This window comes from Pelodiscus sinensis, chromosome 16 (assembly GCF_049634645.1).
Source record: "Pelodiscus sinensis isolate JC-2024 chromosome 16, ASM4963464v1, whole genome shotgun sequence".
Taxonomy (NCBI): Eukaryota; Metazoa; Chordata; order Testudines; family Trionychidae; genus Pelodiscus; species Pelodiscus sinensis.
In genome coordinates this window covers 22,801,289-22,828,321 of record NC_134726.1, presented here as the reverse complement: position 1 = coordinate 22,828,321, position 27,033 = coordinate 22,801,289, and the positions used below count along the sequence as shown (strand labels likewise).

General features: G+C 41.3%; 1 protein-coding gene across 4 annotated transcripts; it reads right to left on the bottom strand.

The window, feature by feature from the left end:
- Positions 1–487: 487 nt before the first annotated feature.
- LOC102446480 (transmembrane protein 180) lies at positions 488–27,033 on the bottom strand. 4 transcript variants are annotated; one of them, XM_075899472.1, is made up of 8 exons: positions 26,897–27,033; positions 21,982–22,166; positions 19,549–20,283; positions 12,548–12,702; positions 10,706–10,789; positions 9,045–9,188; positions 3,803–3,963; positions 1,400–3,298 (listed from the first exon to the last, which is right to left on the bottom strand). In XM_075899472.1, the coding sequence occupies exons 2-8, from the start codon at positions 22,141–22,143 to the stop codon at positions 2,802–2,804; spliced, it is 1,938 nt and encodes a 645-aa protein (XP_075755587.1). In that variant the 5' UTR covers positions 22,144–22,166; positions 26,897–27,033; the 3' UTR covers positions 1,400–2,801. The 4 variants fall into 4 exon arrangements, with proteins under 4 accessions (XP_075755589.1, XP_075755587.1, XP_075755586.1 ...); XM_075899471.1 differs by having other exon boundaries at positions 26,820–26,907; XM_075899473.1 differs by lacking the exon at positions 26,897–27,033 and adding an exon at positions 25,982–26,345.

The window sequence follows — 27,033 nt, the reverse complement described above, 5'->3', positions numbered from 1 at the left end:
AATGAAAGATAATTATTTAAGGCATTTAGGAGTTAAAGTGGGAATTGTCCTTTAGCAGAAAGGAATAGCATCTCCAAAAAGAAAAGACGACACATGAGAGAGAGACAAAATATTATCAGAGAGAGAATATAGGTAAAGAATATTTGTAATATAAACTTCTTTATTACCAAACTGGAAGGAGTAACCAAGAAAAATACTTAGTTCTATACAGTGAATCACAGACTACAAGTCATTTAGATTTCTTTATGTTCTCTCCTCAAAAACTATGCCCACAAAACAGTAAGAATCCTAATCCTTCTCAATTGGAAGGCAAGTTATACATTTTGGTTTAAAAATAGACTATGATCAATAGACAGAAAAATCAATGTATATAACCATATGCATTATAAAGACAATTTAAGAATCCAGACCCATGAAAGTCCCACAGACATTTTTTGCATTAGGATTCTCATATATATTATATATATATATATATATATATATATATATATATATATATATATATATATAATTTTGGAAACATGATGATATTAGCATGTACAATACAAATGAACAGAACTTTTTCTATGGCATGACTCAAAAAATGTAACCATAATGTAACTAAAACTTAAGACTTCATTATCTCTGATTTCTTGAACTTTAAATGAAGTCCTCAGATTCCTCAAGTACTCATGCATTCACTAAACAATATTTAGCTCATATACTGTGCTTTTAATCTGTAGCTCTCAAGTTGCTTTGCAAAGATGGGCAAGTATTTGTGTTTCCATTTTACAAATCGGGAAACCGAGGCACAGAGCATTGTTGTGATTTCCTTCACAGTCACATAGCATGTCAGTGGTAGAGCTGGGAACTAGGTCTATAGTCTAGTGCCACTTCATTACACCATGCTGCCTCCCCTTAAAATTCAGTAATATCTGTACATAACAGATATGCCTTTATCCTATTAGTGATGGAGTGTGTAAAGACACTTCTTCAGTATGCTCAGTAGAGACTCCTGGAGTTTGCCAAAATTCCCACAAATGCCTTATGTATGCTCATTGAACTAGAAAGGGCTACAAATAGGCTGTGTGCTAAGGCTGGAAGACCTTTATGATATGTTTATAGTCATCAGATTACTTCCTTAATATAATGGCTCAGATTGCATTTGGTCTAGTAGTCCATTAAATACAATCCTCATTTTCACATTTAAAATATATTAATTCTACTTTGTACAATTCAACACAAAAACTAGATCTTTCCTGTACATACCAATTGTTAAAAGATTCAGTGTACAGGTGTCATATGACTGTTCTGGATGGAGAAGGGAGTCCAGGTAAGAATCTGTATAACTGCGATGCAAAGCGGAACCAGACAGATCAAATAGAACATAGCATCATGAAGACCTAAAAACAAACTGGAGACAAAGGTAAAAGGTAAAAATGTCAGTTTTCCCCAAGATGCAGTTTTGGCCCCATATAGTCAATTCTTAATAGATTAAAAATAATTCTAACTATTTAGGATAGTTCATTTTAAAAGGAAGTAAACAGTATATTTCCTTTAGAGGAAAAACTTGAAAATCACCATTCTTGTGAGTAAAATACAAAAATCCTCATGTTTTTTTCTGTATTTTAAACAAAAACTTAACGTATAGATATTCAGCTTGTTTGGTTCTGAATAAGCAATCTTTATAATCAGTGGCATTTCATCTGGTATTTTTTTTTCTAAATAAAAGGAATTAATAATTAAAAGGGCAACAAACTACTGCCAGTGTTTTCACCATATGATGGGCTGTACTTGCAGTGGATTTCCAAAACAGAGAAGTTTAAAACGATCTATATTTATAGAGCAAGAAAAAAGGGATCTAGTGTTACAGGAAAAATTTAAGATAAAGAAAAATACAAGTGATCCTCCAAACCTGTAAAATATCACATTTTTCACTAGTACTATATAAAAAAAATGTAAATTGGTTCCCCTCGCTAAAGGCTTTACTGATGCCTAATTAAATCAAATCCCCTGGAAGCCATGTGCAATATACAGAATAGCATTTTTCTTTAGAGAGGACAATGATTAGTACTTAAGACAAGTGAAGTGTACTTAACAATAAAGAATTAATAAACAAACAGGGAAAAATTCCTCCAGTGCTCTGTGTAAAAGCCATTTGTCTCCTGTCTGAGGGTATGTCTACACTACAGCGTTATTTTGAAATATCTAATTTTGAAATAGTTATTTCGAAATCTCTTATTTAGAAATAAAGCATCTACACACATTTTGAAATAGCGCGTCCGCACTGATTGGATGCTGAATCGCATTTAAGGCTGGCCGGAACTGGTTCTGGCAGGGCATCAGGTCAGGAGTTAGCCTCAGGCAGCAGCCACACAAGGTATCTGAGGCTTGTGCTTAAAGGGACCCCCCTGGACAGCCAGTTCTCAGGTTTCCCCACTTGCTTGCCTACCTCGCTGAGGGGCAGCAAAACATTTTTTTCTCTGCATGCTCTGCTTGCCCTCACTCAGGACACCACAGCACTCTACAGCATGGAGCCAGAGCTGCCCTTGGGCACTCTCATGCATCTCATGGATGTGTTTCTGCAAGCCTTGCAGCACATTCTGCATGCATCTCATGGATGTGTTGCTGCAAGCCTTGCAGCACGTTCTGCAGGTAGTAACAGTCTCCCTGGTGTGCCCCACTGGCGGCTTGTGCCTCATTCCACCCTCACGTCTTTCCACTTACCCCTCCCTAGCCCTCCTTCTTGATGTACAATAAAGACACTTGTTCAATAAGGAGAGTTTGTTTTCTTGAACACAACTGGGGTGGGGGAATTAAACTCAGGTGAAATTGGGGAAAGAAGACGGGAAAAGGGAGGTGAGAAGGTGGGAGAGGGGAGGGGTAAACCTGGGAGGAGGGAGCTGGAAGGGGGAAGCACAAGGCTCAGGGTCTTGCTGGCCCACTTGTCTCCCAGCACTGTGAGTCCCCAGGGCTGGGTAGGGTGTGGAGGAAGAAATAGGAGGGGGAGCAGGAGTTGGAGGAAGAGTGGTAGCTGGGGAGGCAGCAGGGGCTGGAGTGGCAGGAGGCAGCAATCTCTGCACCAGGGTCTGCAAGTGGTTGCAGATGGCATGGCCCTGGGCAAGCAGCTCCTGCCAGATCTCCTGCTGGAGCTGCAGGTCTTCATGCACCCAGTGGTTGAGGGTGCGGTGCAGGCCTCCCAGTATCCCCTGGTGCTGCCGCTGGTAGTCCTCTTGAGCACGGGTCAGCCTGCAGAGTCCCCAGGTGCCGGAGGATGTCCTGGGTGCGGTGGTGCACTCTGCACTCTCAGCTGGTGTGGCTGTGGACAAACAAGAGAAGTGGCCAGTTATCCCTGGGGACACAGTGGGTGAAGCCCAGCCCCCCCCCCTGCAAGGTGAGGATGACAGTTCTCCACACCATCAGAGCCAATGTGCTAGTACAGAGGCCATGTTCAGGATGTCCTGCTATCCCCGGGAGTGGGAGCTGGCCTGGGAGAGCACCTATGCCCCTGTGCTGTATGTAGTGTGTGGGGGCGGGAAGGGGGGAGACGTCCCCTGCCTCTGTGTAGAGGGGGCTTGCAGAGCAAGGGCGTCCTGCTGTGTCCCACCCCGGGGTCAGGAGCACGTCATGTGCCTTCATACATACACACATGTGGGTAACAGGTCAAGGCACCTGTGTAGCAGCCAGCTGGGGCCATGTGCTTAGGGGTGGCACAGCAAATGCATAGGTTGCTGCATGATCCGTGGTCAGCAAGGTCCATGCATGCAGTCTCTGGTCTCCCTCCCCTCCCACCCCCACATAGGGGGACAATGATGGCACTCACATGTTGTTGCCTCCCCGGCCTCAGATGACACCGGCGACATGCTCGCTGGTACAGCTCGGGGGTCCTGGCTGCGTGGCACGCTCCCTCCGGGCTCTTCCTCCGTGCCCTGATCAGGGCCCTCTTCCCCAGGGTCGATGACCACTTGGGGGGCACAGACTGTCCTGCCCCCCAGGATGCGATACAGGGCATCAAAATAGGGGCAGGTGTCTAGGTCTGCCCCTGTTTGGGAGCTGCCCCCTGTGGCCCTGGCATTTGCCTGCCGCAGCTCCTTGATTTTCATCTGAACCTGCTCCCGTGTTCGGATGTGGCCTTGGGTAGCCAGGCTAGCAGCCATCCGGCTGTAGACAGCCATGTTCCTCCATCTAGTGAGGAGATCATGGACGTTGGCGGCATCCCTCCCCCAAACCTCAATGAGGTCCCTGATCTCTGCACTGGACCAGGAAGGGGTCCACCTTTTCTGGCCGCTGGTCGGCTCCTAGGAGCTGGCAGACTGGTCCTGAGGAGCAGAGGAGGGCTGGCTGGCAATGGCTTGCTGGCTTACGTTGGAGCCACTGGGTACTGGCTCTGGGCTTGCAGGCCTGGCACTGGCACAGGCACTGTGGCAAGACTCTATCCCTTTAAGGGCTCCAGGGAGGGGGGGAAGGAAAGGAGTTTTCCTAGTTGGGGCCAGAGTGGCCAGCAGAGCATCCTGGGAAGGGCTGGAGGCCCCCTATTTCGAAATAGCCCCTATTCCTCATCTACACAGCGCTTATTTCGAAATAGCAATTTCGAAATAGGCGCTATTCCTCGTGGAACGAGGTTTACCAAGTTAAAAATAAGTGCTTCGCTATTTCCATTTAATTTCAAAATAGCGGTTGACCCATGTAGCTGCTAGTAAAGTTATTTCAAAATAACGGCTGTTATTTTGAAATAACTTTGCTGTGTAGGCATACCCTGAAAGACTAGTTCTTAAATTGATTTTAATTAGATACATTAATACTAAACACTGTTTGATAGCAGATAAAACATTACTGTCCAATGTATCTTCTTCTCCAACTACTAGCACCAAGTGGCCATCCTCAAACTCTGTGCTAGTTTCTCATGATCAGCTTTTACAAAAAAATTAAATTTCTCTCTTGAATTTTCAAGACTCTGTTCAACAAGTCCACTGCCTACATTTCAGCTTTCATTTTCTCAAACTGCTATGCTCCTCCCAAGCCACCTCCCTTAAATAGCCCATATGTACTTTATCTTCCCATTCATTTCCATGCCTCTTCCATGGCAATCCTTCTTGCAACTCCCCTCCTATTCTCACATACCAAATGACTATACTTACAATTCAAATCCCTCCCTAAAACACACATCCACCAAGTTTGTCAATGGGAATAATACATTAATCAATAGACTGCTACCACATAAAAAGACTCACTGATCTTCCAGTATAGTGTGTGCTTAGAATGTTCCCTATGTGTATTCAATTGGAAGCACTTTGGGAGAGGGACTGTATGCTAGGGATGTTAAATATTGATTAACTGAATAGTCTATTAACCTCATGAATTCTTATTGGTTAGTAGACTATTCTATAGTCCGCAGGCAGCCCCTGCCCGGGGGAGAAAGGGTAGGGGTCTGAGCTCCCAGACCTGGCACGAGTTGGAACTGAGCCAGGCTGCTTGCTCACCTGGCTCCTAATACACTTTATATGCAGAGCTGCAGCGGGGGTAGGTTCAGGACCCAGTAAAATCTGGGACTGAGCTGGGCTGCTGGCCAATCTGCTAAAAAATTTACTGGCAAGGGATTGGGGGGTTGGGGGGGAGAGGAAATGCGTGTTATCTACAGCATTAACCTATAAGCTTTTACTTATCGGTTAATCGACTATACTATTACATCTCTACTGTATACTGTAACAGTGCTCAATATATAATAATTTGGGTCCAATTATACAAAACCTTGCTGATGTGAGCAATCTTTGTTCATGCATGTCATTCAGTGAGTTCCACAAGATCTTTTGTGTGAAAAAAGGTTTGAAAGGTCAGACCCTCCTACCGATTTCCTATGTGGTAACCTCCTTAGGACTAAGTCAAGATGCTTACTGTATAAATATGGTAAATACTACTTTTAAAACTCATCTTAAAAGTTAAATTTCCTGGGGTTATGCCTTCAGACACAAATTATATAAACAAAGTTGCATGTGGGATTTCTTTCTAAAGAGACAGATTTGAAATAGAGTTCTTTAGTAACCAAAAAAAAAAAAAAAAGTGAAAAAATCATTTCAGTATTACACCTAACAGTTTATGGTTTTAAATTCACATTTTCTTTTTAAAATTTTTGTTTCTGTATTGCTGTTTGAAGGATTCGCACAAGTAAACAAATTTGACTATGTTTGCAGTGGAAATAGTGAAAGTGACTAATATTTTATGCTAACCTTTCAGTTATAGATGAAGTATTTCAGAAAGTAGTACGTTTATTAGCTTGATTGTGTGTCTGTCAGCATTTTTAAAACAGGATTTAATTTATGATTATTCTGTGAGAAAAAATGTTCCTATTCTGCTGCATTGTATACATTCTGATTCTGAACTGTGAACAAGTATTAAACTGAGGTATTTTCTATTATAGATTATTAAGATTGCTTGACACTTCTGATTATAATGCCCTATTTTTGGTTGCTTATCACTTTATCAAACTGACTGTTAAAGCTGAAATTTTATATACTAGCAGTCCGCCTGAGTCAAAATAAATATTTTTGGCACAGAAAACCTTAATTTTGGCATTTCTAAACTTCTGAATGACTTTATTCTGCAATCTTACTAGTGTGTTGATTTAATGTAGTGGGTGTAATTACTATTACTGTTACAGCACCAGTGTACAGTATAAGTCCAAGATACATTCAAAAAAACTTGGACTCATAGCGAAACAACTTAAAGCGGGGAATATTTTCGTGTGGCTGATTTCCATTTGCACAATTTTTTTTTTGCACGACTCAAGAGCAGGGAATGGGAGGATGTATAATGCTTCAGTTCCTACAACATTACAACATTAGTGCAGAATAGACGTATACCAGGGCGACTTATAGCAGAGATGCCCTGTAAAGCCATGTTTAAAAAAAAAAAAAAAAAAAAAAAGAGAGAGATGCTCTTCATGCAAAAGTGTTTACATTCTATGGCTCTAATCCTGTGTAAACTTAAGCATAAGCATAACTTTACTGATGTGAATAGTCCAATTAGAGTCAATGGGACTATTCACATAATTAAAACTATACAAAAGCTTAAATACATACAGGACTGGGGCCTTATTAGGCAATATATGAACACCAGTACAGGGAAATGAGGTGATACAAGACAACATGAAATATCAGTGTGAATGAGCAGAGACTTTTAGTTCCACAATTTGTTTGTTTTTGTTCACAACTTTTGTTTACTTCCCTGAGGAATTGGCTTAGGAGGATTTATAGGAAGATGTGTGTATTTTAACATGAGACAGAGCAAGAGAGGGTAAAGGCACTGTAGAATGGGTCGGTTTGGTAATAATTTCTTTCATTCATTTCATGCCATAGGAATAATCTAAGTCAGTGTTTTTTCAACCTGGGGTTTTCTATTCAAAACTAATAATTTACATGTCAGCAAATACTTTTTTTAAAAAGAGCATTGGAAATTTTAGACATTTATTCAGAAGGCCAGTAAGTTTCTGGAATATGAAGTTCTTAGAACTACTCCAGTGACTTGAACTCCATCCCTACTGATCATTCTTCCGAGAGGTTGAAAGAGATTATAATTCAGTTTTCTTGCCATAGTAATTAAGATATGATTTTTCTTGAACCAAGATGACAAATATATTCATCCTCTTTGTTATATACTACACTCAGCACAACCTATCCAATCCTTCACTCCAAAATCATCCACTTATTTGATGCTATCAGTTCATTATTCAAATCCTTTCACTGGCTCCATTTATTGTATCAAAAGTAAGCTTCCTGTTCTTACAACGTTTTTGTTAAAAATCTCCCCTCCTCTTTTAGTAATTTTCACTTTGTTGAAGCTGCTTTTCTGAAGGATTCCAGCTTGTCCCCCTTCCAAGCCTACCTCTATGCCTTCCTTCTACAGTCTATTAAGGTCAGGAGGAGGGTTCTAAGACATCTCCACTCTATTCTCCTTATGGCCCTTCTCCAAGGAGATTTTATAAATGATTTGTCTTCTATGTATTTTAAAGACTATTCCTTAAAGTAAAATTTTAGGAAGTAACTATGATAAGGCTATTAAGATAAGAATGAATTTGTATACCAACCAAAGTACAGTAAACTTCCAATAATCCAGCACCTTTGGGACCCAGGGGGTGCCGGATTATTGGATATGCTGGAGTACTGGAAGGGGGGCTATGAGGGGTCTGGGAGGCGGGGGAGGGTCAGCGGGGAACTGCACAGCATGGGCAGCACTTCAGCTGCTCTGCCCCCGGCTTCTCCAAGGCCACTGCTGGTCAGTTTCAGGAGTGGTGGACTTGGGGAAGCCGGGGGCAGAGCAGCTGGGGTGCTGCTGGGTTGGTCCTGCAGCGCTGCCCCTCACCTGAGCGGCGCTGCGGGACCAGTCCAGCAGCACTCCAGGTGCTCTGCCCCGGGCTTCCCCAAGTCCGCCGCTGATTAAATTGACCAGCATCGGACTTGGGGAAGCCAGGGGCAGAGCAGCTCCAATTGTCCGGCTGGCCAGAGCACTTCCGGGTTCCAGTTGGTGCCAGACTATTGGGAGTGCTGGACCACTAGATGCCGAACATCTGGCGTTTTACTGTAATTTACCTAGTTGAGCCAAACTGCTCACCCTCTTATAATTGTATTATTTCTCTCAAAAATATGTTTAGTCATTATATTTATTAAACAAATACACTTCTATGATTTTGGTAACAATTATAGTCAAAATTAGAACCTTCCAGGTTTGACAGTTATTCTGTTATGCAAAATTAAAAACAATCATCAATTGAAATGAATTTTTCCACACATGCAGCAAGATTTCCCCATGTCCTCTCTTTAAGAATAAATATCTACCTGGTCAGCATTTTTATGTCTATGTAGAGTAGAACCCTGCACAGATACAAAATTTGTATCTGCATCCACATCTATATCTGCAAAAATGAGCTGTGGATATCTGTGGAATTGCTGGGCTCTACAGATAATGATCCACTGAAAATCTGTTGAAGCAAAGTTGCAACACCCATGATGCAAGCTAACTGCATATTAATTTGTAATAATTGTTGTGATTTAAAACTTCACTTTTGAACTCACCTTGGATCAGGCGGAGACAATTTATTATTCAGGTTCTCATATCCAAATTGATTTAGTATTGTAACCACAAGCATAGGTGCCAAAGACTGGGCAGGCTTAGTAAATAAAGCATTGGTACCAAAAACCATTGAGGAAAGTGGTGATCTGAAATATTCAGAACAAGTATTCATCTACATTACATAGTATATAAACATACAACTCTTACAGTACTTATGTTCATTATTTAAGAATCAGTCTCAAATATTAGCCATTAGGATACATAACTGCATACTTACCACTAATATTAAACTTTTTCATCCCTACTTCAAACAAAGCAATTTGACTGTTACTCAGAATAATTTCAAGAAAGTCTTGTATGTAGACTTGGGTGGAAATGTTGTATCGAGAATATTTTTAAATTGTAAGTCAAGCCATTGCATCTTCCATTTATTAAAGAAATTTCAATATTCCATTTATGAGATTTGGTCTACACAGACAGTGACCCCAATCCTGCAAGGACTTACACTCAGGTTCAATGTTAAACACTGAAAGCTAATGGAACTATTCAGAGGTGTAAAGTAATTTAAGTGCTTTAGTCTCTGCAGGGTTGTGGCCTTAAAGGGAGCCTGATTTCTCTTCTTCCCTTCAAATTGCACTGAAGCTAGAAACCCCACTGGTATATAACAGCAAGTTAGTTGCACTTTGGTATAAATCCAAAAGGTACACGAATCACAGTGGAGGATATCACAGCAAGTTTTATCAATTTTTATTTTAAAATATATCAGCAGCTACAAAACTTTGAATTTGCTTATTAAGTAGTATAGTTCAAACATTCAATATCGTCTCTATATTAGAAAGGCCCCCTTATGCCTGTAAGTAATATTAGACATGGAAGTATTTGGACATAATCTAGGAAAAAGTTATTTAATAACAGATACAATTTCAAAAGATTTACAGTAATGTACAGTAATAATGAATTCCTATTCATTTCTCATATTAAACGTAAATATAAAATTGAAACTTCTTAAAAACAGCTGCAACTTTAAAAAACAAAACTTTTAAAATAAAATTAAGAATCCTTTTTGATCAATATGTTCAGAGTGTTTTGTGAATGAAAACTTAACTTTAGTATACAGCAGGAGTTGCCAAACTGTGGCTTGTGAGCCATATGCAGCTCTTTTACCAGTGAAGTGTGGCTTGTGGAGCTGCACCACGCACCCTCAGTCTTCATCTACCAGATGTAGAGGGGTGGAAGAAGAAGAAACTTGGGACCTTTGCCTTACAGAGAGGTGGTACGATAGGGGCTTCTGCCCAATGGGGTAGAAGGGAGGTGTCTTGGGGCTTCTGCCCAGCAAGGATGGGGATCTAAGGACTTCTCCCAGGGCGTGGGGCTTCAGGAGTGGACTCAGACTCCAACCTCCAGCTCCCAGTAGATTATGCCCTGGCTCTCGAACTTCTGAAGATTATCATATAGGAGTTGGAGGTAGTGTTCCCACTAAGCTGCACAGCAGCACAGCTTCACAGGTGATTAATCAGCCCTGCCCAGTCAGTCAGCTCCATGTATGGAGCCCTGAGCCTCTGATTGGAGAGCCAGGAAGTTTAATCAAATCTGGTATAGAGAATTTGATGACAATAGCTATACACTGTAGTACATTTTGTGATCAGCAGGAAGAGCAACATACCTCCGTTTGTGTTTTATAAAATCTGCATCAACAATATCTGCCAAGGGCAGATTAAACAAACTGAATGACGCTTGAACAATTACCCTGTAGAAAGACAAAATATTTCAAAAATGTTGATATGTTTTAAACATACTTTTCTCAATAAGAAAATTGTAATGGATGGTTTAGCAGGTGTGTGGCTTAATTTTCTCTCTCTCTCTCATACACACTTTCACTCTCATCATGTACATTAACACAGTATTACTGCTTCACATTAAAAATGGCTATTAGGTCTGTTTAATGATCCATTCGCCAAAGAAATATTAGCACTGTTATTTTAACCAAGAATTAGAAACCTATATACAAACCTAAAACTTTCTCAACTCTTTCTGGAATTTCAAAATAGTAGCTTGGCATTGAAGTGAAAGATGAAAGACACTTGTTGAAGTTATTAATACCAACTTAAACTGACTTGAATGTAGAAAAGGAACATCTCAGAAGAACTGAAATTTTCCTCTAGAAATCTGAGAAAGGACATGCAGAGGACTGGAAAGGAAAGACAGGAAATAAGCTTAAAACAAGTGACAGGATTGGAATGATAAACGTAAAAAAAAAACCACATTTAACACATGACCAATAGAACCAAATGAAACAATAAACAGGATGATAGATTTGCACATATTGCTAAGTTTTGGTAAAGTTAGGTTCAAATTACAAAAGATTTTTTGGGCTGGCAGCTAATAATTAAATAGCCTTTGCATATCTTGAGTATCTTGAGAGGTTTTTTTTCCTAAGGAAACCTGAATACTTGAAATTAGGAAAATATATTACTGGATAACGTAACTCAATTGCCACATAGTTCTTAGTTACAAATGACTGAAATCCTGGAAAGAAAGGGGGAAAATAAGTATATGCAAAGAGGATAGGAAAGGTAGGAAGGGAAGACCATGACATTAATGCCATTCTATATTCAAGTTTAGAAAGTTATTTTAAAAAAAATGTTTAATAAAGCAGATCCTTTTGAGGGTTTTCTACATTTCACTGATCTACCTGTTCTGTGAAATACCTTGAGGCTTCATGCAACAGCAGTACCAAATAAAAGAAACTTCATGTTATTTAGTCAACAATCACTGAATTGCCAGCATTTTTGTGGACCGGGGGAAATCTAAAATCTTTTATTTTTTTCAATATTAAAACAAAAAAGGAAAAATAGGAATATTGGAAACTCTATTAGCTATTCTGTAAAATAAAGTTTAGAACTGAGCTGTCTCTAGCACTTTGCTTATATTCAGTCTCAGGCCAAGGGCAATTGAGAAGAAACTGAGAGCAATTTGACCAACAATGCTAGATATCCTCCCATCAAAGCATGAGACAGGGAGAGTGCATGTGTGGGCCATATGGACACTGCTACCTAAAATTGCCCATCTGGGGCATAGGGGTTCAGATACATCCACAGTACAAACACTGATTAGGACACTACTTGAAGTGGTGGGGTGGGAAACTACTGCATGGGGGTAAATGGAAAATCTGTATTAATTAAATCTGTGTTTGACCAATGTTAAAAAAGTGACCTGGATGGAGTCAATCCTGCAAACTCTAATTACTGTATTTATTACACTGTTAATTTTTAAAAGAAAATTAAAAGCAATACCTAAAAGTTTAAACTGTTAAACAAGAATTGCCTTTTTAATTGCAGAGAACAACACTTGTAGTAGGAAATTCTTCAAGCTACCAAAAGGGGTATGACAAAAAAAAAAAAGGCATAAAAACAAAGAAAAGTGACTTAGCAGACTTTTATCACAAGACATAGAAAACTGTTAATTTAAAAAAAAATAGTATCCTTGAAGATATATATTTACTTACATGTTTGTTGTAAGATAAATAGCTAGCAGGTAGTAGTGTTCTTTTCCTAGAACAAGCATAACAAATGCAGCTATTCCTTCTAAGTAAAAGGAAAACAAGATGATCCTGTAATAACCAAACTTCTTCAACAGATTATGACTGAGAAGCACCAGGCACTGAAAAAACAATATAGTACTTGAGGATTTCTTAAAAAATAAATAAAATAGTCTTGGAGGCTGTAAATGTTTTACAGCTGTATGGTACTTCTACTGATTAGCAAACATGCATATTTTCTGAAAGGGGAAATCAATCAAAAGCATTTTCAAATGCACTCATAAATTAAGAGCATAGGAATTGCATAAATAGAACAGATGATAGGACTATCCTACTGGTCCTCTCTCTGGCAGTGTTTTAAAATAAACATTTCAGAGATGAAAGCTCTCCCTTCACCTAGAATCAGTCTGTGCACTATTCTACATTAGGATAAATGTTGCTTCCCATTTCAGATAGAAATCAGCTCATACCCTAGAGCAGGGATGAGCAAGATGCCGCCTGGGGGCCAGATCTGGCCTGCCTAATACTTTGATCTGGCCCATAGATTGCATCAAGCTGCTTTCTATTTATATCTTCCTGCCCATGCCACCGAATTTCTATGTGGTGGCTCAGGCAGAAGGATCCCATTTAAATGGCTCCTGGCTCCCAGTCACGGTGTTACCCTGGCAGGAGCCAGAGCCGCAAGCCCTTTAAATAGCCATAGCAACCCCAAGCAGCTGCCAGGCAACACATTAGCAGCAGCGTTGGGGCTGCGAGCCCTTTGCTGTGTTTTTAATTCAAAGCCTCCAGCCCCAGACAACTCTGAGAGGAAGCCAGTCCCTAGCCCTGACCCTTTCACGCAGGCCCTGCCTCTTCCAGGGGGGTGGAGCCTGCCCATGTCCACATACCAAAATTCATTAAGTGTTCCACCTGCAAAAATAATTGTCCATCCCTGCCCTAGACTATAATGCCCGATATCCTTTATGCAATTTATTTTGCAGTGTCTTCATAGTGAAAGTAGTTTTTTACCAATTAAACTTTGCTAGACTGAATGAAATGGGTGGTTTCCCTTTAAATCTATAATTTTTCATTAACATCATATGGTTCTGATATCAATGGACTTTCATGGTAAATGTCTACTACCACTGTTACTCAGTGTGACTTTTGTAATTGATAACACAGTTTCACTGAGAAATCCCATTGTAACAGATTACTAGTTTTGCTTCTATTATAGAAAAAGCTATTGGAAATGCATAGCACTTGTAGTTCCATTTCAAGTTTCCAGATTTCAATATGCAACAATCTATACAAACTACTAGGAACAATTACATTTCAGTTTGCTGGGTGTGTCACATCCAGTAATTCACTGTTGACTACATACACTAATGAAAACCATTAATTTACCCAATTTACAACCTGGAAAAATGTATTTAGTAAAAGTGTCATTTTTCTACAAAACACTGATGTTTTAGTCACAGACTGTGCTAGCTTTTAAATCTAAAGCAAGTTTTAGTCTGAAAGTGTTGAGCAAGAAGGCTATGTGAATCTAAAGAGAATCAAATCCATAAATTCAGCATTGAAAATTATACTTCAGTGTTTTCTGATTAATTAGAATCCCACACATGCATTAGGTCACAAAAGTCTGAATTAATTGTTTTTATTTTAAAGTGTTACGTCTGAAAATATTTCACCATGAAGCCTACAAAAACAATTTAGATCAAAACTGACTTTCATATGTGGAGTCCTCTATGTAACCTGAATAGTACCAGCAAAGATAGATGCTATTGTTATATGCCAAAACCCTTTAAAAGTTTGAGGAGTTCCCTATCACCTGAATTAAGAAACTGAGATTCAGGGGTGAAAAATCAAGCAACAATACCACCTTAAGAAAGTCTATCACTATTAAAAAGCAAACCAGACTCATCTGGATTAAATTATTTCATATATTAGAAAAATTGTCAAATTCTAGAAGCAAAATCTTTATTACAAGTGTCATAAGAGATAGAAAAAAAATCTCTCTCAACTTTCAAATACCAGGTTGAGTTTATTGTGTTGGTACACAGAAAATGAATTGTTTGATTTACAAACTAGGGATTGTTAAAAAGTGTTTTTGATTTTGGTTGTTTGTCTTTTGTAAATGTGTTACTGCCTCTCTCCCGCCCCCGCACTGCTGCTAGAGGCTTAAAAGCTGGCTCCCTGTGAAGGTTTCTGCCTGCTCCCATCCCCTTCCTCCTGCGCTGCTGACTCTAGTGGGGAGGAGGTTTGTGTGTAACCGTGCAGATTAACCAATGAGCCCAGTTCTCATCAGTTAACTGTTTAAACATATACAAACTGAATAAAAAAGGAATGTAGAATATATTGGTGGTACTCAAACTTTCCAGTTGACATACATAACTAAGAAAGTTTTCTACCAAGCTAAATTCAGTATTTAAGATATTCCCCATAGTAAATGAGTAGAAGAAACCCAGTATCTATGGTGAGGCAACTATATGTAGTTATCTTACACATGACAAATTTTTCAGTCTCTCTTCTGTACTGTGAGGGAATAAATACGCAAGTCCATGATATTTTATAGAGTTGTTTTTCTGATGATATGGTACTTGCATTTTAATAAAACTTAGAATGCTGCTTTTGTAAAAAGATATGACAGTCTAGTTTAGGGTTAGGCCCTCAGCAAAAATAATAGTTGTGAACAAAAATTAAACTCTTCTTTTCTCTTCCCTCCCTCACTTTCCATTTTCAAATGGGATGAGATTTTGCATGTACATTTTGTTTATTTTTCTAATATATTGACACAATTTACCTAGGTATATAGTTCTGATAACTGCCATATTTGAGCACTTCCCATGAATTACAAGATAACAATGCTTTCTTCAATATTAGCCACCAAGATTAATGATTTCAAACGCAATAAGCATTTAACAAAAGGAACTCCCCTTGCAATTTTCTTCCCATATTTAATTACTTTAACATGAGGCATCAACCCTGGTCATTAGCAACAGAATGGGCTGAAGACTGAGCACAAGGAAAAAAAGGCAAACATTTTTGAATGCTCCACACAAATAGGATAATTAAAAAAAGATAGCAGCAAACATTATGAGGTAATTCAAGCTTTCTGATTAAAAAACTGAGAACCATACAGAGTTATGAGCAGGTTAAGCAAGGAATTGACACAAGTGGCTGTAATTTGAAGTGCAAATTTGACTGGAACTAGATGTTACAAAATATTAACCTATTATCTGACACTTTGTGAAAATAGTAACAGATGTATAATGCATGTTATTTTAATGAACTAGACCTCATCTAATCATAATTAAGAAAAATCAGCATGCCCTGAAGACTTCAAGCTCTGGTTTGTTGGAAACTTCCTTGGAGTTTTTCAATAAATGTCATCTAATTCCAAGAAAAATATTGGCGCAGTTGATGCTTTAGGCTTCAATTTTTAAGTCTGTTGGTTGCAACATCAGGGTAGGTTCAGTATATGCATTCTATCCTATATACCAACTGCCATCCTTTAATAGAAGCCGTGATCTAGCTTTGTACAGACAAGACAAGCATAATCCACAAAGCTGCTTTCTTTAATGTAGGCTGGGTGCTTTACAGTAAGTGAACTTAGGACACTGCTGTCAGGGAATTCTCTTGTTGTATCTTGAATTTGAAGGAACAAAACCCAAGGGAAAAAAGGTCACAGCAAACTTTATACAATTCAGTGACCTCTAGATAAAGAACAGTTACTTACGTTGTAACTGTTGTTCTTTGAGATGTGTTGCTCATGTCCATTCAAATTAGGTGTGTACGCACAGCATGTACGTGCCATCAGAAGATTTTCCGTCAGCAGTACCCTTAGGGCCAGCAGGGGAGCCCCCTGGAGTGACGACGGTACACCGGCCCATATATACCCCTTCTGGCCCCCTCACCCACTCAGTTCCTTCTTACAGTTGTTGGTGTAGGTGAGGAGGGCGGCAGTGCTGAGAGCAGGAGTGGTGCTGCGAATGGGACTGGGAACCCCTAGAGGACCAGGTGGACTCCACCTTGGAGTCAGATGAATACTCTGAGGCAGACCAAGGTGGAGCTGATGCTACTGCATGTCTGGCCATGAATTCCAGCTTGCCACGGTGCCGAGGTGGTGGCATGGCAGTGTGGGCATCCCGCACAGATGTAGGTGCCGAGGCCCCCTAGACCGGTAGCAGTGCCGAACGGTGGTGCCGCACTGAGTCTGGTGCCATGTTCTGGAGTAGCAGTAAGAGTAAGGGCGTCTCAGTGGCAGGTGCTGCGTGCGGTGCCGCCAGGACCGGTAGGGGGGCGGTGGCCTCCAACCTCCTGCACCAGACCTTCAGATGTTCTGAAAGGGGGCCGAGTGCTGATTCTTCCCATGCCGCCTGGAGGGTGTCAGGGTGGGAGGAGGAGAGGGAGAGGAGTCAATGAGGACCCTCGCTGCCTCTAAGGCCTCTGGCGTGGAGGGCTCAGGGAAGTCCTCTATGGGGTTGATCTCCCTGTGCTGGGAGGAAGGTCTGCCTGACCTGGAAGGCCCGGGCTCATCGGCACCGCATGCCCTGCTGGAGGGCGCATGTCTAGACAGGAACTGGTCCCGTTAGGTTTCCTCTTTTTCTGAGGTGCCAGAGACCGGGACCAGTGCCGGGACCTCTGCGCTGCTGGAGAGGTGCGGTGCACAGAACTGTCCTGCACTGACGCCAGTGCGCTTTGAGAAGCTGGTGCCAGTCCGATGCCAGTGCCGGCCTGAGAGCAGCCTCCATTAGCAGGATTTTGAGACACAATTCCCTCTCATGCTTAGTATGGAGTTTAAAGGCCTTACAGATCTCGCAGGCTTCTGTGAGGTGAGCCTCCCCCAGACACTTTAAACACGATGAATGGGGGATCGCCACAGGGCATAGGCCCATGACACTTTTTGCAGGACTTAAAGCCTTGTGGACTGGGCATGCCCTTCTGTGGGCGCACGGCACACCACAGTGGGGAGTCACTAAACAAAAAATAACAAAAGTGTCTTGAACTTCATTTGCAGCTACTTAGCTGGAGACTAATTGAAAGAATGAGAAGAACAATGCTGAAGACAACGATCGCTGTAAAGAGCTGAGGGTTGTTCCAAGGACCATCACGGTGGTAAGAAGGAACTGAGTGGGTGAGGGGGCCAGCAGGGGCATATATGGGCCGGTATACCGGTGCCACTCCAGGGGGCTCACCTGCTGGCCGTAAGGATACTGCTGAGGGAAAAACTTCCGACAGCGTGTGCACACTGCACGTACACACCTCATTGGAATGCACATGAACAATCACTCAAAGAAGAATGAATCTTTGGGAAGCAGAGAGAAATGTGCCTTCTTAAATATTTTTCATTAAAGATTGTCAGGTTGATTTTATCAGCCATGATTGTATTGATTATAAAGCTATTGAGGCTGTCCTAATTTCTGTAGTTCTGTCAGATATATTCCTATAGAAGTTTATTACCTAGATGTTTTCTTCAGTTAGGGTGCTTCTACACAGCACCCTAAACTTGAAATAAGATATGCAATTTGTGCTATGCAAATTGCATATCTTATTTTGATTCTATTTCTATGTCTACACGGTGCCAAATTTTAAAAAAAAGAAGCACTATTTTGAGATCTCCCTTAACCCTTGTGGAACAACGGTTACAGGGATGCCGAAATAGTGCACTTGTTCTTTCAAAAAATATTTCAAAATAATGGGCAGTTTGTTAAGATGTGGAGTAGCTACTTCAGGATAAAATAGCCACGCTAAGTAGTCGTATCCTTACAAAACAGATCTGTAAAATCTTTAGTAGGAGTACAGACAGGGAGTTTTAATGGTAAATATTTACAAGTTCTGCAGCAAAGAAAATATATTAGTTGTATTTCATTGCTGTATGTCAACAAAAGCTTAAACTATATCAGATTCCTAGCTGTGGTTAAACTAGTACTTGCCCGTGTCTCCTTTTATTTTGCATTAATTTATATAAAAAGAACACAATAAGTTGTTCATATTAAAAATGTATTGCCTGATTTTCCGAAGTGCCAGGTACGCTAAATACCCATATATTGTCTGCTGCTGATGATCACTGAGAAAAATCAAACCATAAATTTTTTAAATAAGTTTATGGAAAGTTTTTAAAGACCAGCCTTATACAAATTTTTAGGAGGGCATGAGTAAAAGGATTTTATTTAAAAACAGTCACATTTGTCTTCTCTGTGTGGTACCTTTTTCATATTTTTTTCCTCTCACTTCTCTCCCATTGCTGTCCTAATCTTTCCCTTCATATCTAACCCTTTTGGTCCTCTTTCCTTTCCAGAGCAAATCATATTTAGTTCTCTTGGAATGGGATTTTGCTCACCTTCTACTTGCAGTTAATGAATGAATGAAAAAGTTAGTTAGAAGATGTCATTCCCTCAAATGTAGGTTTGTTGAAGGACCTTGTTTTGTTAAGCCATCTAGACCCCTTCATCAATTTCCATAATGATGCAAATAGTGTTCAGTTTTGAAAGGGATGTAGGAGGGTTATACCTAACATTTAATTTTCCAACCTTCAATCCACCTAGTTTTAAATATCCAAAAGCAACGGGGATTCTCTCACCACAGAGACACATTAAATGAAAAAACTAACACCAAGTTCAATAGATATCACTTTTAGGAATTTTTTTCCTGGTACTAAGCCCATTTCCTTCTCTTACTCTAAGTTGTTAAGCCCTACATCCTAAATATCGAAACAAAAAACATTTACTTTCCCTGCTTGTTCACTGTTATTTCATCTGCCTTCTCTCCCCCTCCTTCTGCAATCCTATGCTCCCTCTTTGGCTAGACTACACGGACTAGAATATTAAGTTATTTTTATAATGTGGGTTCACAGATTTATTCCTAAAACTGATAAAAGGTTTCTTCCAGATAAAGCATTTGCTCCAAGCTGTGTAAACAATTAAGAACTAGCATAAAGTAAACTGCATTTTCCTTTTAAATGAAAGATTAAAAACATTGTTGCATACCTGAGGACAAATAAAGCCAGCCCCATATATGATGCTTCTTATAAAAGAGGAAAGGACATCTCTAGGGATGAGATTATCCGCAAAGATCATCATGAAATTGTTGCAGAAGGCGAGGTGGAAGACTTGGAAGAAGTTCATGGTCACAAAAAGTATAAAATTTTTCTGCGTCATTATCTGTTTGGTCAATGAAATTACAGAAGACCAGGAGAGAGCTTTATCATTAGTTTCTAAGCTAGTGTTTTCCACAGGCGTTTCTCTCTGTTCATACTGACTAGTGCTATATAAGCCAGTGTAACACATACAAGCAGTTGCTAGTCCTGCAACCAAAACAGTAAAGGTTTGAAAATAGGCAAAATTTTCCATATTATCTGATATTAGACCACAAAAAAGAATGCTGGTTGATCCAACTAATGTTGCCACTTGGTTATATTTAATAAGCTGAAGCCTAATTTCATGTCTTGTCGAAATTTCTGCAAAAAGCGCACATTGTGCTAGCAACACAAATGTAAGCAAGCCATCAAAAGCACATAAAGCAACAATAAGGTGAAGACCATTAAGCCAATCACCTTCCTGATAATGTTTCCAAGGAAACCAGGGAAGTAGAAAAGCTAAAGCGTACAATGGTGCTCCATATAAAATTGAAAACTGACGTCTTGAGCAGCATGGGACTTTGGAGTTGTCTTGAATATACCCAAAGAGAGGGTCATTAATGGCATTCCAAATCATAAAAACTACCTGAGAAGAAAAACACAGAATTCCTCATTAGTGATATTTTTTCTTTAGGATTCCCCAAGACATACATAACAACAAAAGTGCTTCCCTGCATGATGGGAAATATCTCTCTCTCTCTCTCTCTCTCTCTCTCTCTCTCTCTCTCTCACACACTCACACTCACACACACACTCACACACACACACACTCACACTATTTTATGTAGAGTCATTAAATTAAACTATCTTCAGTTAGTAGAGATTTGGAAATATAGGTTAAACCTCCAAAATCCAGGATTCTCTGGTCCAGCAACGTCCGTGGTCTGGTAGGACCACGGATGTTGCTGGATCAGAAATCCCTGGCACCTGGGAGTGTGAACCCCATCTCTGGGGAGCCCCAAGTGGGCAAGAAGCAGGGAGATGTGGCTGGGGAACTCAGTCCCGGGGAGCTCCAGCAGGCAGAAGCCCAAGTCCAAGCCCTGCAGGCTGCAGCCAAGTGGCTGTGGAGCCGGAGCAGAGTCAACTGCAGGGAAGTGGAGTGTCCTGGGGGACCAGTTGTAGGGGACTTCCCATATCTGGCAAATTCCCTCATTTGGCAAAGGTCAGGTCCCGAGGGTGCCGGACAAGGGAGGTCCAACTTGTAGTGATGTGTAAACAATGAAGTACATCATGTCATATTTGTTTAATGCACAATTCTAGTTAGAAAACAAAACAGGAAAATTTGCCAAATAGAAATTGACTAGAGCCAGATTTTTAGAGGTATAAATTTAACTTCTGTAGTCCAGCACCCTTAGGACCTGATCAGTGTTGAACTAGAGAATTTGCCAAACCACAGGAGGTCAATATTGTCTAGCAGCATTACCAACACTTCCACTGGTTAATAGGCTCTTAGAATACATTTAGGCATAATTTAGAGCTAAATAACAGCACAGAACATTAAGATGCAGGACTGGTAGCTGTAAACAAACTTTATGGGACCATAGGAAACTTGGCCATACCCACAATAAGCAGACATCTGGCTAACTAAAATAATGTTGGATTGCTGATGTTGAGGGACCACAAAGTGCTGAACTAGAGAGGTTCTACCTCTACTTAGATACTTACAGATGCAGATCAGTACCTAGTGGGATTTTCACAAGTGTTTGGCACTTACGTGCATTTGAAAATACCACTAAATATCTACCTGCATTGATAGCCACCTCAATATTTTTAAAAATCTAGCCGTAAGGGCCCAGGTCTGCAAAGTCTTACACACATGAACCTTCATCAGTCAAATCCTTAGGGATGCAAGTAAGTTTGAGAACACGAGTAGGTTCTTTTAATTCACTGGGACTATATACATGTGTAAGGTTGCTCATATAAGTAAGGATTTTCAGGGTGTTGGCTATGTTTAACATTAAGCACTAATAGCAGCCCCATGGGACTGCTAGTAAAGTTAATCATGTGTACAAATCTTTGCTGAACAGGAACATAAAATTGGTAAAGAAAATCTTTATTTTGAAGCTTGTCTGACTAAAAAGCATACTTCCAACAACGGATTTAAAAAAAAAATCTAAAGTATTAACAATAAACTTCAACTGTACCTTTAATTTATTTAGGATCAAATATTTAATTATATTTGCCATATGTCAATAGTTGAATCATCTATGAAGGAGAGTTTTCATTGTAATGGTACAAATACCATGCACAGTAATATGCAAATCCATGTTCCAATGTACTGTACCTGTGCTTGATGAAATGCTACTTCTGAAATCTTGTATTGGTTTAAGAAAAGTTTAACATAATAGAAATTAAAGATACTGTTCATCATTCCAGCACCTAATGTGGTCATGGAATATGCCAGGGCATTAGGATGAATTCCTAAACCAAACTTCATCTTCCACATTGTGAATGTCTCTTCTTCTTCTTCTAATTATAAAAAAGGAAAAACAATTGAAATACGTATAATTACTTATTGACTGACTAAGTTCAATTGATATTTGTAATCTGGGGCTCCTGAGTAATGACACATAGCAACAGTAGCATGTTCTGCATCAAAGTGCAATTAAGAAGCAGGGTGTCAATCTCTAGGGATGGAGGGCAGGTCCTAATAGAGAACTACTGAATTCCATGATACAATATGCCACACTTTAGTTTTACTATTTAGCAAAATGAAAAGCAAATGGAGATTTTCCTGTATTAGGACTGCAAGAATGGATCCCTAAAGTCCATGTTAGTCAACTTTCTCACTCATAGCCTCTTTCCAACTTTTAAAACGTATAAACCAAAATCTATAAAATTGAGTCAATAAACACAACTCTCAACAGTTACAATATTAAGAGACCCCTGAAATTTCTGTTTAATATGAGTGCTTAAAACACCTATAGTACATGTTCACCAAAGAATAAATTAATCATTTGTCAAAAGTCATATACCTAAACACCAATCTTTCATTGTAATCACTACTAGTGCAAACCCATACTCTGGTATAGTGCTAGTGAATCAGACTTCTTTTAAAACCTTTTTTCTGATTTCCGCCCCCAGAATTTACCTGTACATTATATACTCATCTATACAATTTGATTTTGCACAAGGTCTGTAACTGCTTATCCCCCAAAAATTAGAAAACAGAGCCCTCAGGTTCAGAAAGTTTGTGAACCTTTTTGCAGATGAGGGAAGTAAACAAACTCTAGGGCCATACCTAATGGTCATCTGGAATACAGGATCTGAAATTGCTATTCAAATCACTGGCTGCACTTTATCTAGTACATTCCCCTAAAGAGCTGGCCAATGAATCTAGTGCTCCATATTAAGGTTGGTACCATACTTCCTCTTGCAAGTACACCTCACCAACTACGCAATACTATAAATATGTATGATTCCCTTCTACCTTCCCTTCCTTTTCCTCTTCTGATGGTCAACCAATACCTATAATTAGAATCCTGTGCAGATACAAAAATGTGAATCAGCATCCAATCACATTTACCAGTATCAACCCGCAACCCAACCCGCAAGCCATCTTCTGCAGCGGCAAGTTGTCCCACAAGGGCTAATAGGAGAGGAGGAGCACAAGGGGGGGCAAATGGGATTCAGGGTCTTGTAGGGAAGAGGCAACATGAGGGTGAAGATTGGGGGTAAGAGGTAGTGCAGGGGCAAGGTCTTGAGGAAGAGCAGTGTGGGAGGGTTGAGTGGGGAGACAAGGTGTTGCATTTTGTACTGCTTCTGGGGGCTCGTCAGCAACAGGACACAGTAGCAGCAGTGCATGTTGCATCTCAGTGGGATGGAGATACAGGGTGCCGGGGCCTCGCCTGCTCCAATCCCCCATGGCTGGGGGGAGAAGGGGAGAGGGATTTGCAGGCCCTTCTGCCCAGAAGCTGGAAGGTCAGGCTTGGGACTGGCAGCATGGTCACTGCTGCTGGACTGGCCATGGTAAGGATGCTGGCATGCCTGAGGGGCCCAAACTACAGGAGAGAAAGTGGTGCAGCAAGCAGGTGCTGGACCATGAGCAAGAGGATAAGGCCTACTAGGCCAGTGTTCCTTAAACTTTTTAAGATTGAGAAACACCAAACAATACCTTTTTTTATGAGGAACATTAGGGATTTTTTTGTTGAGCAAAAAAAAAGGGGGGGAGGAGTTATTGACCAAAAACTTTTGGTTGGGGGGGGAGGAGGGAGAGAAGGTATTGAATGGAAAAAAAAATGGTCACCTTTAAGGGTGGCCATTTTGAACTCTGTTCTCCACGGCACACCTCCGACTGCTTCACAGCACACCGGTGTGCCACGGAACACAGTTTAAGAAACACTGTCCTAGGCAGATACCTGAAAAATAATTATTTGGGTTCTCCCTATCCAGTGTTTCATTCCCATCAATTGCAGATTTTTGCCATTGGCAGTCTTCAATGGGACACATGCCATCTTAGCAGTCCCATCATACCATCCCCTTCATAAACTTATCAAGCACATTCTTCAAGTCAGTTAGTTGAACCTACTGCTTCCTTTGGAAGACTGTTCTAGAATTTCACTCCGATCCTCTGATGGTTACAACTATTCATCTAATTTCAAGACTAACCATGTGGCTGGCAAGCTATAATCATGTGTTCTTGTGCCTATATTGGCACTTAGTTTAAATTATCAGTGGGAGAGGAGTTTTTAATCCCTCTGATTTATTTACAGAAAGCAATCATTCTGATTATTACTTGCTACTTTCCAAGAAACAATAACCAAGAGTAAAAGAAAACTAGTACACAGGTAGAGAAATGAAAATGGATTACAAATGGAAATAATAAGCCTTGTTCAAACTAGGGATGTTAAGTATCAGTTAACTCAGAGGTTGGGCAAAAGGGCCTCTGCGGGCTGGATCTGGTCTGTATAGGCCGTGCTGCTCCCCTGTTCCAAGTCCAATTAGAGCCTGGGGGCAGGGGAGCGCCAAGTCTACTCCCGTCCTACCAGGAGCATGTGGGCTTTGAAGCGCCATGCGCTGCTCACACGGCAGGGGAGGAGCTGTGTGAAGCTTTCTTCACCCTGTCCTGGCCCTGTGAGGAGCCCGCAGCACTTCAAAGTGCCACATGCTCCTCGTAGGGCAGGAGGAGGCTTCGAGCACTTCCCCGCCCCCAGGCTCTGATTGGCCTGGAGGCGGAGAAGTGTGCCAAACCTCTTCCAGGGCATGGGTGCCTAGTTGGGAGGGGAAAAGGGGCTCCCCCACCCCTAAACCAATCATGGTCTGGGGGTGGGGTAGCTCCGCTCTTTCCGTTTAGACCCCTCCCCTTCCAGGGTGGTCTGGGGCTACTTCAAAATTTTTTGAAGTGGTCCATGGGCAAAAATTATTGCCCACCCCTGGGTTAACTGAATAGTCAAGTAACCTCATGAAATTTTATTAGTTAGTTGACTATGCTATTGACCTCAGGGAAGGGGGTTGGCAGCTACTGGATCAGAGGCAACAGCACAGTGTGCCAGGTAAGAGGTCGTCCATGAGGGGAGCCAGTTTAAAAAACAGCTCCCCTTGTAGACTGGCTACCTGTCACCTTGTTCTGCTGCTTCTGAGAAAGAAGCAGCAACAGAGGGTGGCAGCAGTCCCTGTCTAGGGGGTGGGGTCTGAGCTCCTGCATTCAACGCAAGCCAGAACTGAGCTGGGCTGGGCTGGGCTGCCTGCCCACCCGACTCTTAATAGACTTGAAATGCAGAGCTGAAATGGAAGTAGGTCCCAGACCCAGCGTGAGCCAGGACTGAGCCGGGCTGCCTGCTCGCTCAGCTCCTAATACACTTTAAATGCAGAGCTGCAGCAGGGGTAGGTCCTGGACCCGTTGAAAGCCAGGACTGAGCCGGGCTACTGGCCAAGCTGCTAAAAATTTACTGGCAGAGAGAGGAGAAGAGGGAAATGCATGCAGTCTACAGCATTAACCTATAGCTTTCAATCAGTTAATCGACTATACTATTATATCCCTAGTTCAAGCTGTGCTAACAGACACCATGCTCTACAGACTGCAGGAGTTCCTGAACTAGTCAATTGGGCAGTTTTTAGTGGTCTTCAGTACTGTCTGGTCAGTCTCCCCCCTGCATCTTTTAAACACATTAAAATGTAGCTACAAACCCATGCTTTCTGATGTAAACAATTACTGTAATTGGTAGAGACATAACTGCAAATGGAAGGGAAAAACATCTGCATGATTATGAATAAGCAGAAAGGTGAATACTTGAAACAATGTCCCCCTTTACAAACTGTTAGAGTACCCAATTTCTAAGAGTTACCAAGGATTGTTCCTTTTTAACACCAGAGAACTGGGCTTGACAATGAGTACACAGAAGGATCTAGTGGACAGTTCACTGAACTAGAAGCTTGGAGACCTTCGCTCTCTTGAGAGTTGGGCAAATCATTCTTCCTTTCTCCCACAGTCCCATCCTTCCCCATCTGTAAAGTGGGATAAAGATTACCCTTCTTTTCATTCATAGACCTTTAATTTTTGCAAAGTACTACATAATTTCTAGGTATTGTCTCGGATAATTATTTTCAAACATGGAAGCAGCTACTACCATGCTTCACTGTGGCCTGAGATAAGCTTGCCATAAAAACACTTGGCTACAGAAAGCAATGCTGTTTGGAAGCATTTGAACAGAACCAAGCATTGATACCTTTAGACCCCAGGATGCTTTAGGGACCACACACAGACAGAGATCACTTCGGGGACTATTAACAGCATGCACCTATGAGCCCCCTGGACTCACCTGTTCCTAACCCTCTGTACTGCGCTGTCATTCCCACCCTCCCACTATAGCTCCCCCTTCCTGTCCCACCCCACAGCTCCCCCATCCCTCTGTACTCCTCTCCCATTCCTACCCCTTCAGAGCTGCCCCACCCCTCTCTGTACTTCACCATGCCCACCGCCTACGAGCGCTGGAACTATTTTATAGTGGGGATAGCAACTGACCCAGACTGTAAACCTGGGGTGCTGCAGCCCGCCTAGCCCCGGCTCCCATCCTTCCCAACCCCTATTTCTCCTCAACTCCCCCTCCTCCAGCCCAGGAACCTACTCCCGGGAATTAACCCCTGACAGCCACTCCAACACCCCCTCCTCCAGCACGTACTGACCGACTCCTTGGCTCCGCCCTCCGGCTGGAGGCTGCGCACCTATCTCGGGGGGCGGAACTTAATCGGCCCAAACCCACCTTTCCCCCCACTCCACTGGCTGAGTGGAAGCTTTCAACGCTTGATTGGGCGGCGTTCCGGTCGATCCCCTAACGGCGGCGTGCGATTGGTTGTCCGGCAGGGAGGTCAGAGTGCCCGTTTTGAATAATCGTTCTCC

Bases quoted from the DNA above. Each gene is read 5' to 3' on its own strand.
- LOC102446480 (XM_075899472.1), bottom strand. From the start codon at position 22,143: ATGTGGAAGATGAAGTTTGGTTTAGGAATTCATCCTAATGCCCTGGCA. The intron at 12,703-19,548 runs GTATGCAACAAT...TTGTTTTTTCAG, and splicing joins CTGGCTTTATTTGTCCTCAG to TGCCTGGTGCTTCTCAGTCA. The intron at 3,299-3,802 runs GTGAGTGCCATC...GTTTGTCCACAG, and splicing joins GGCCGGGGAGGCAACAACAT to CCACACCAGCTGAGAGTGCA.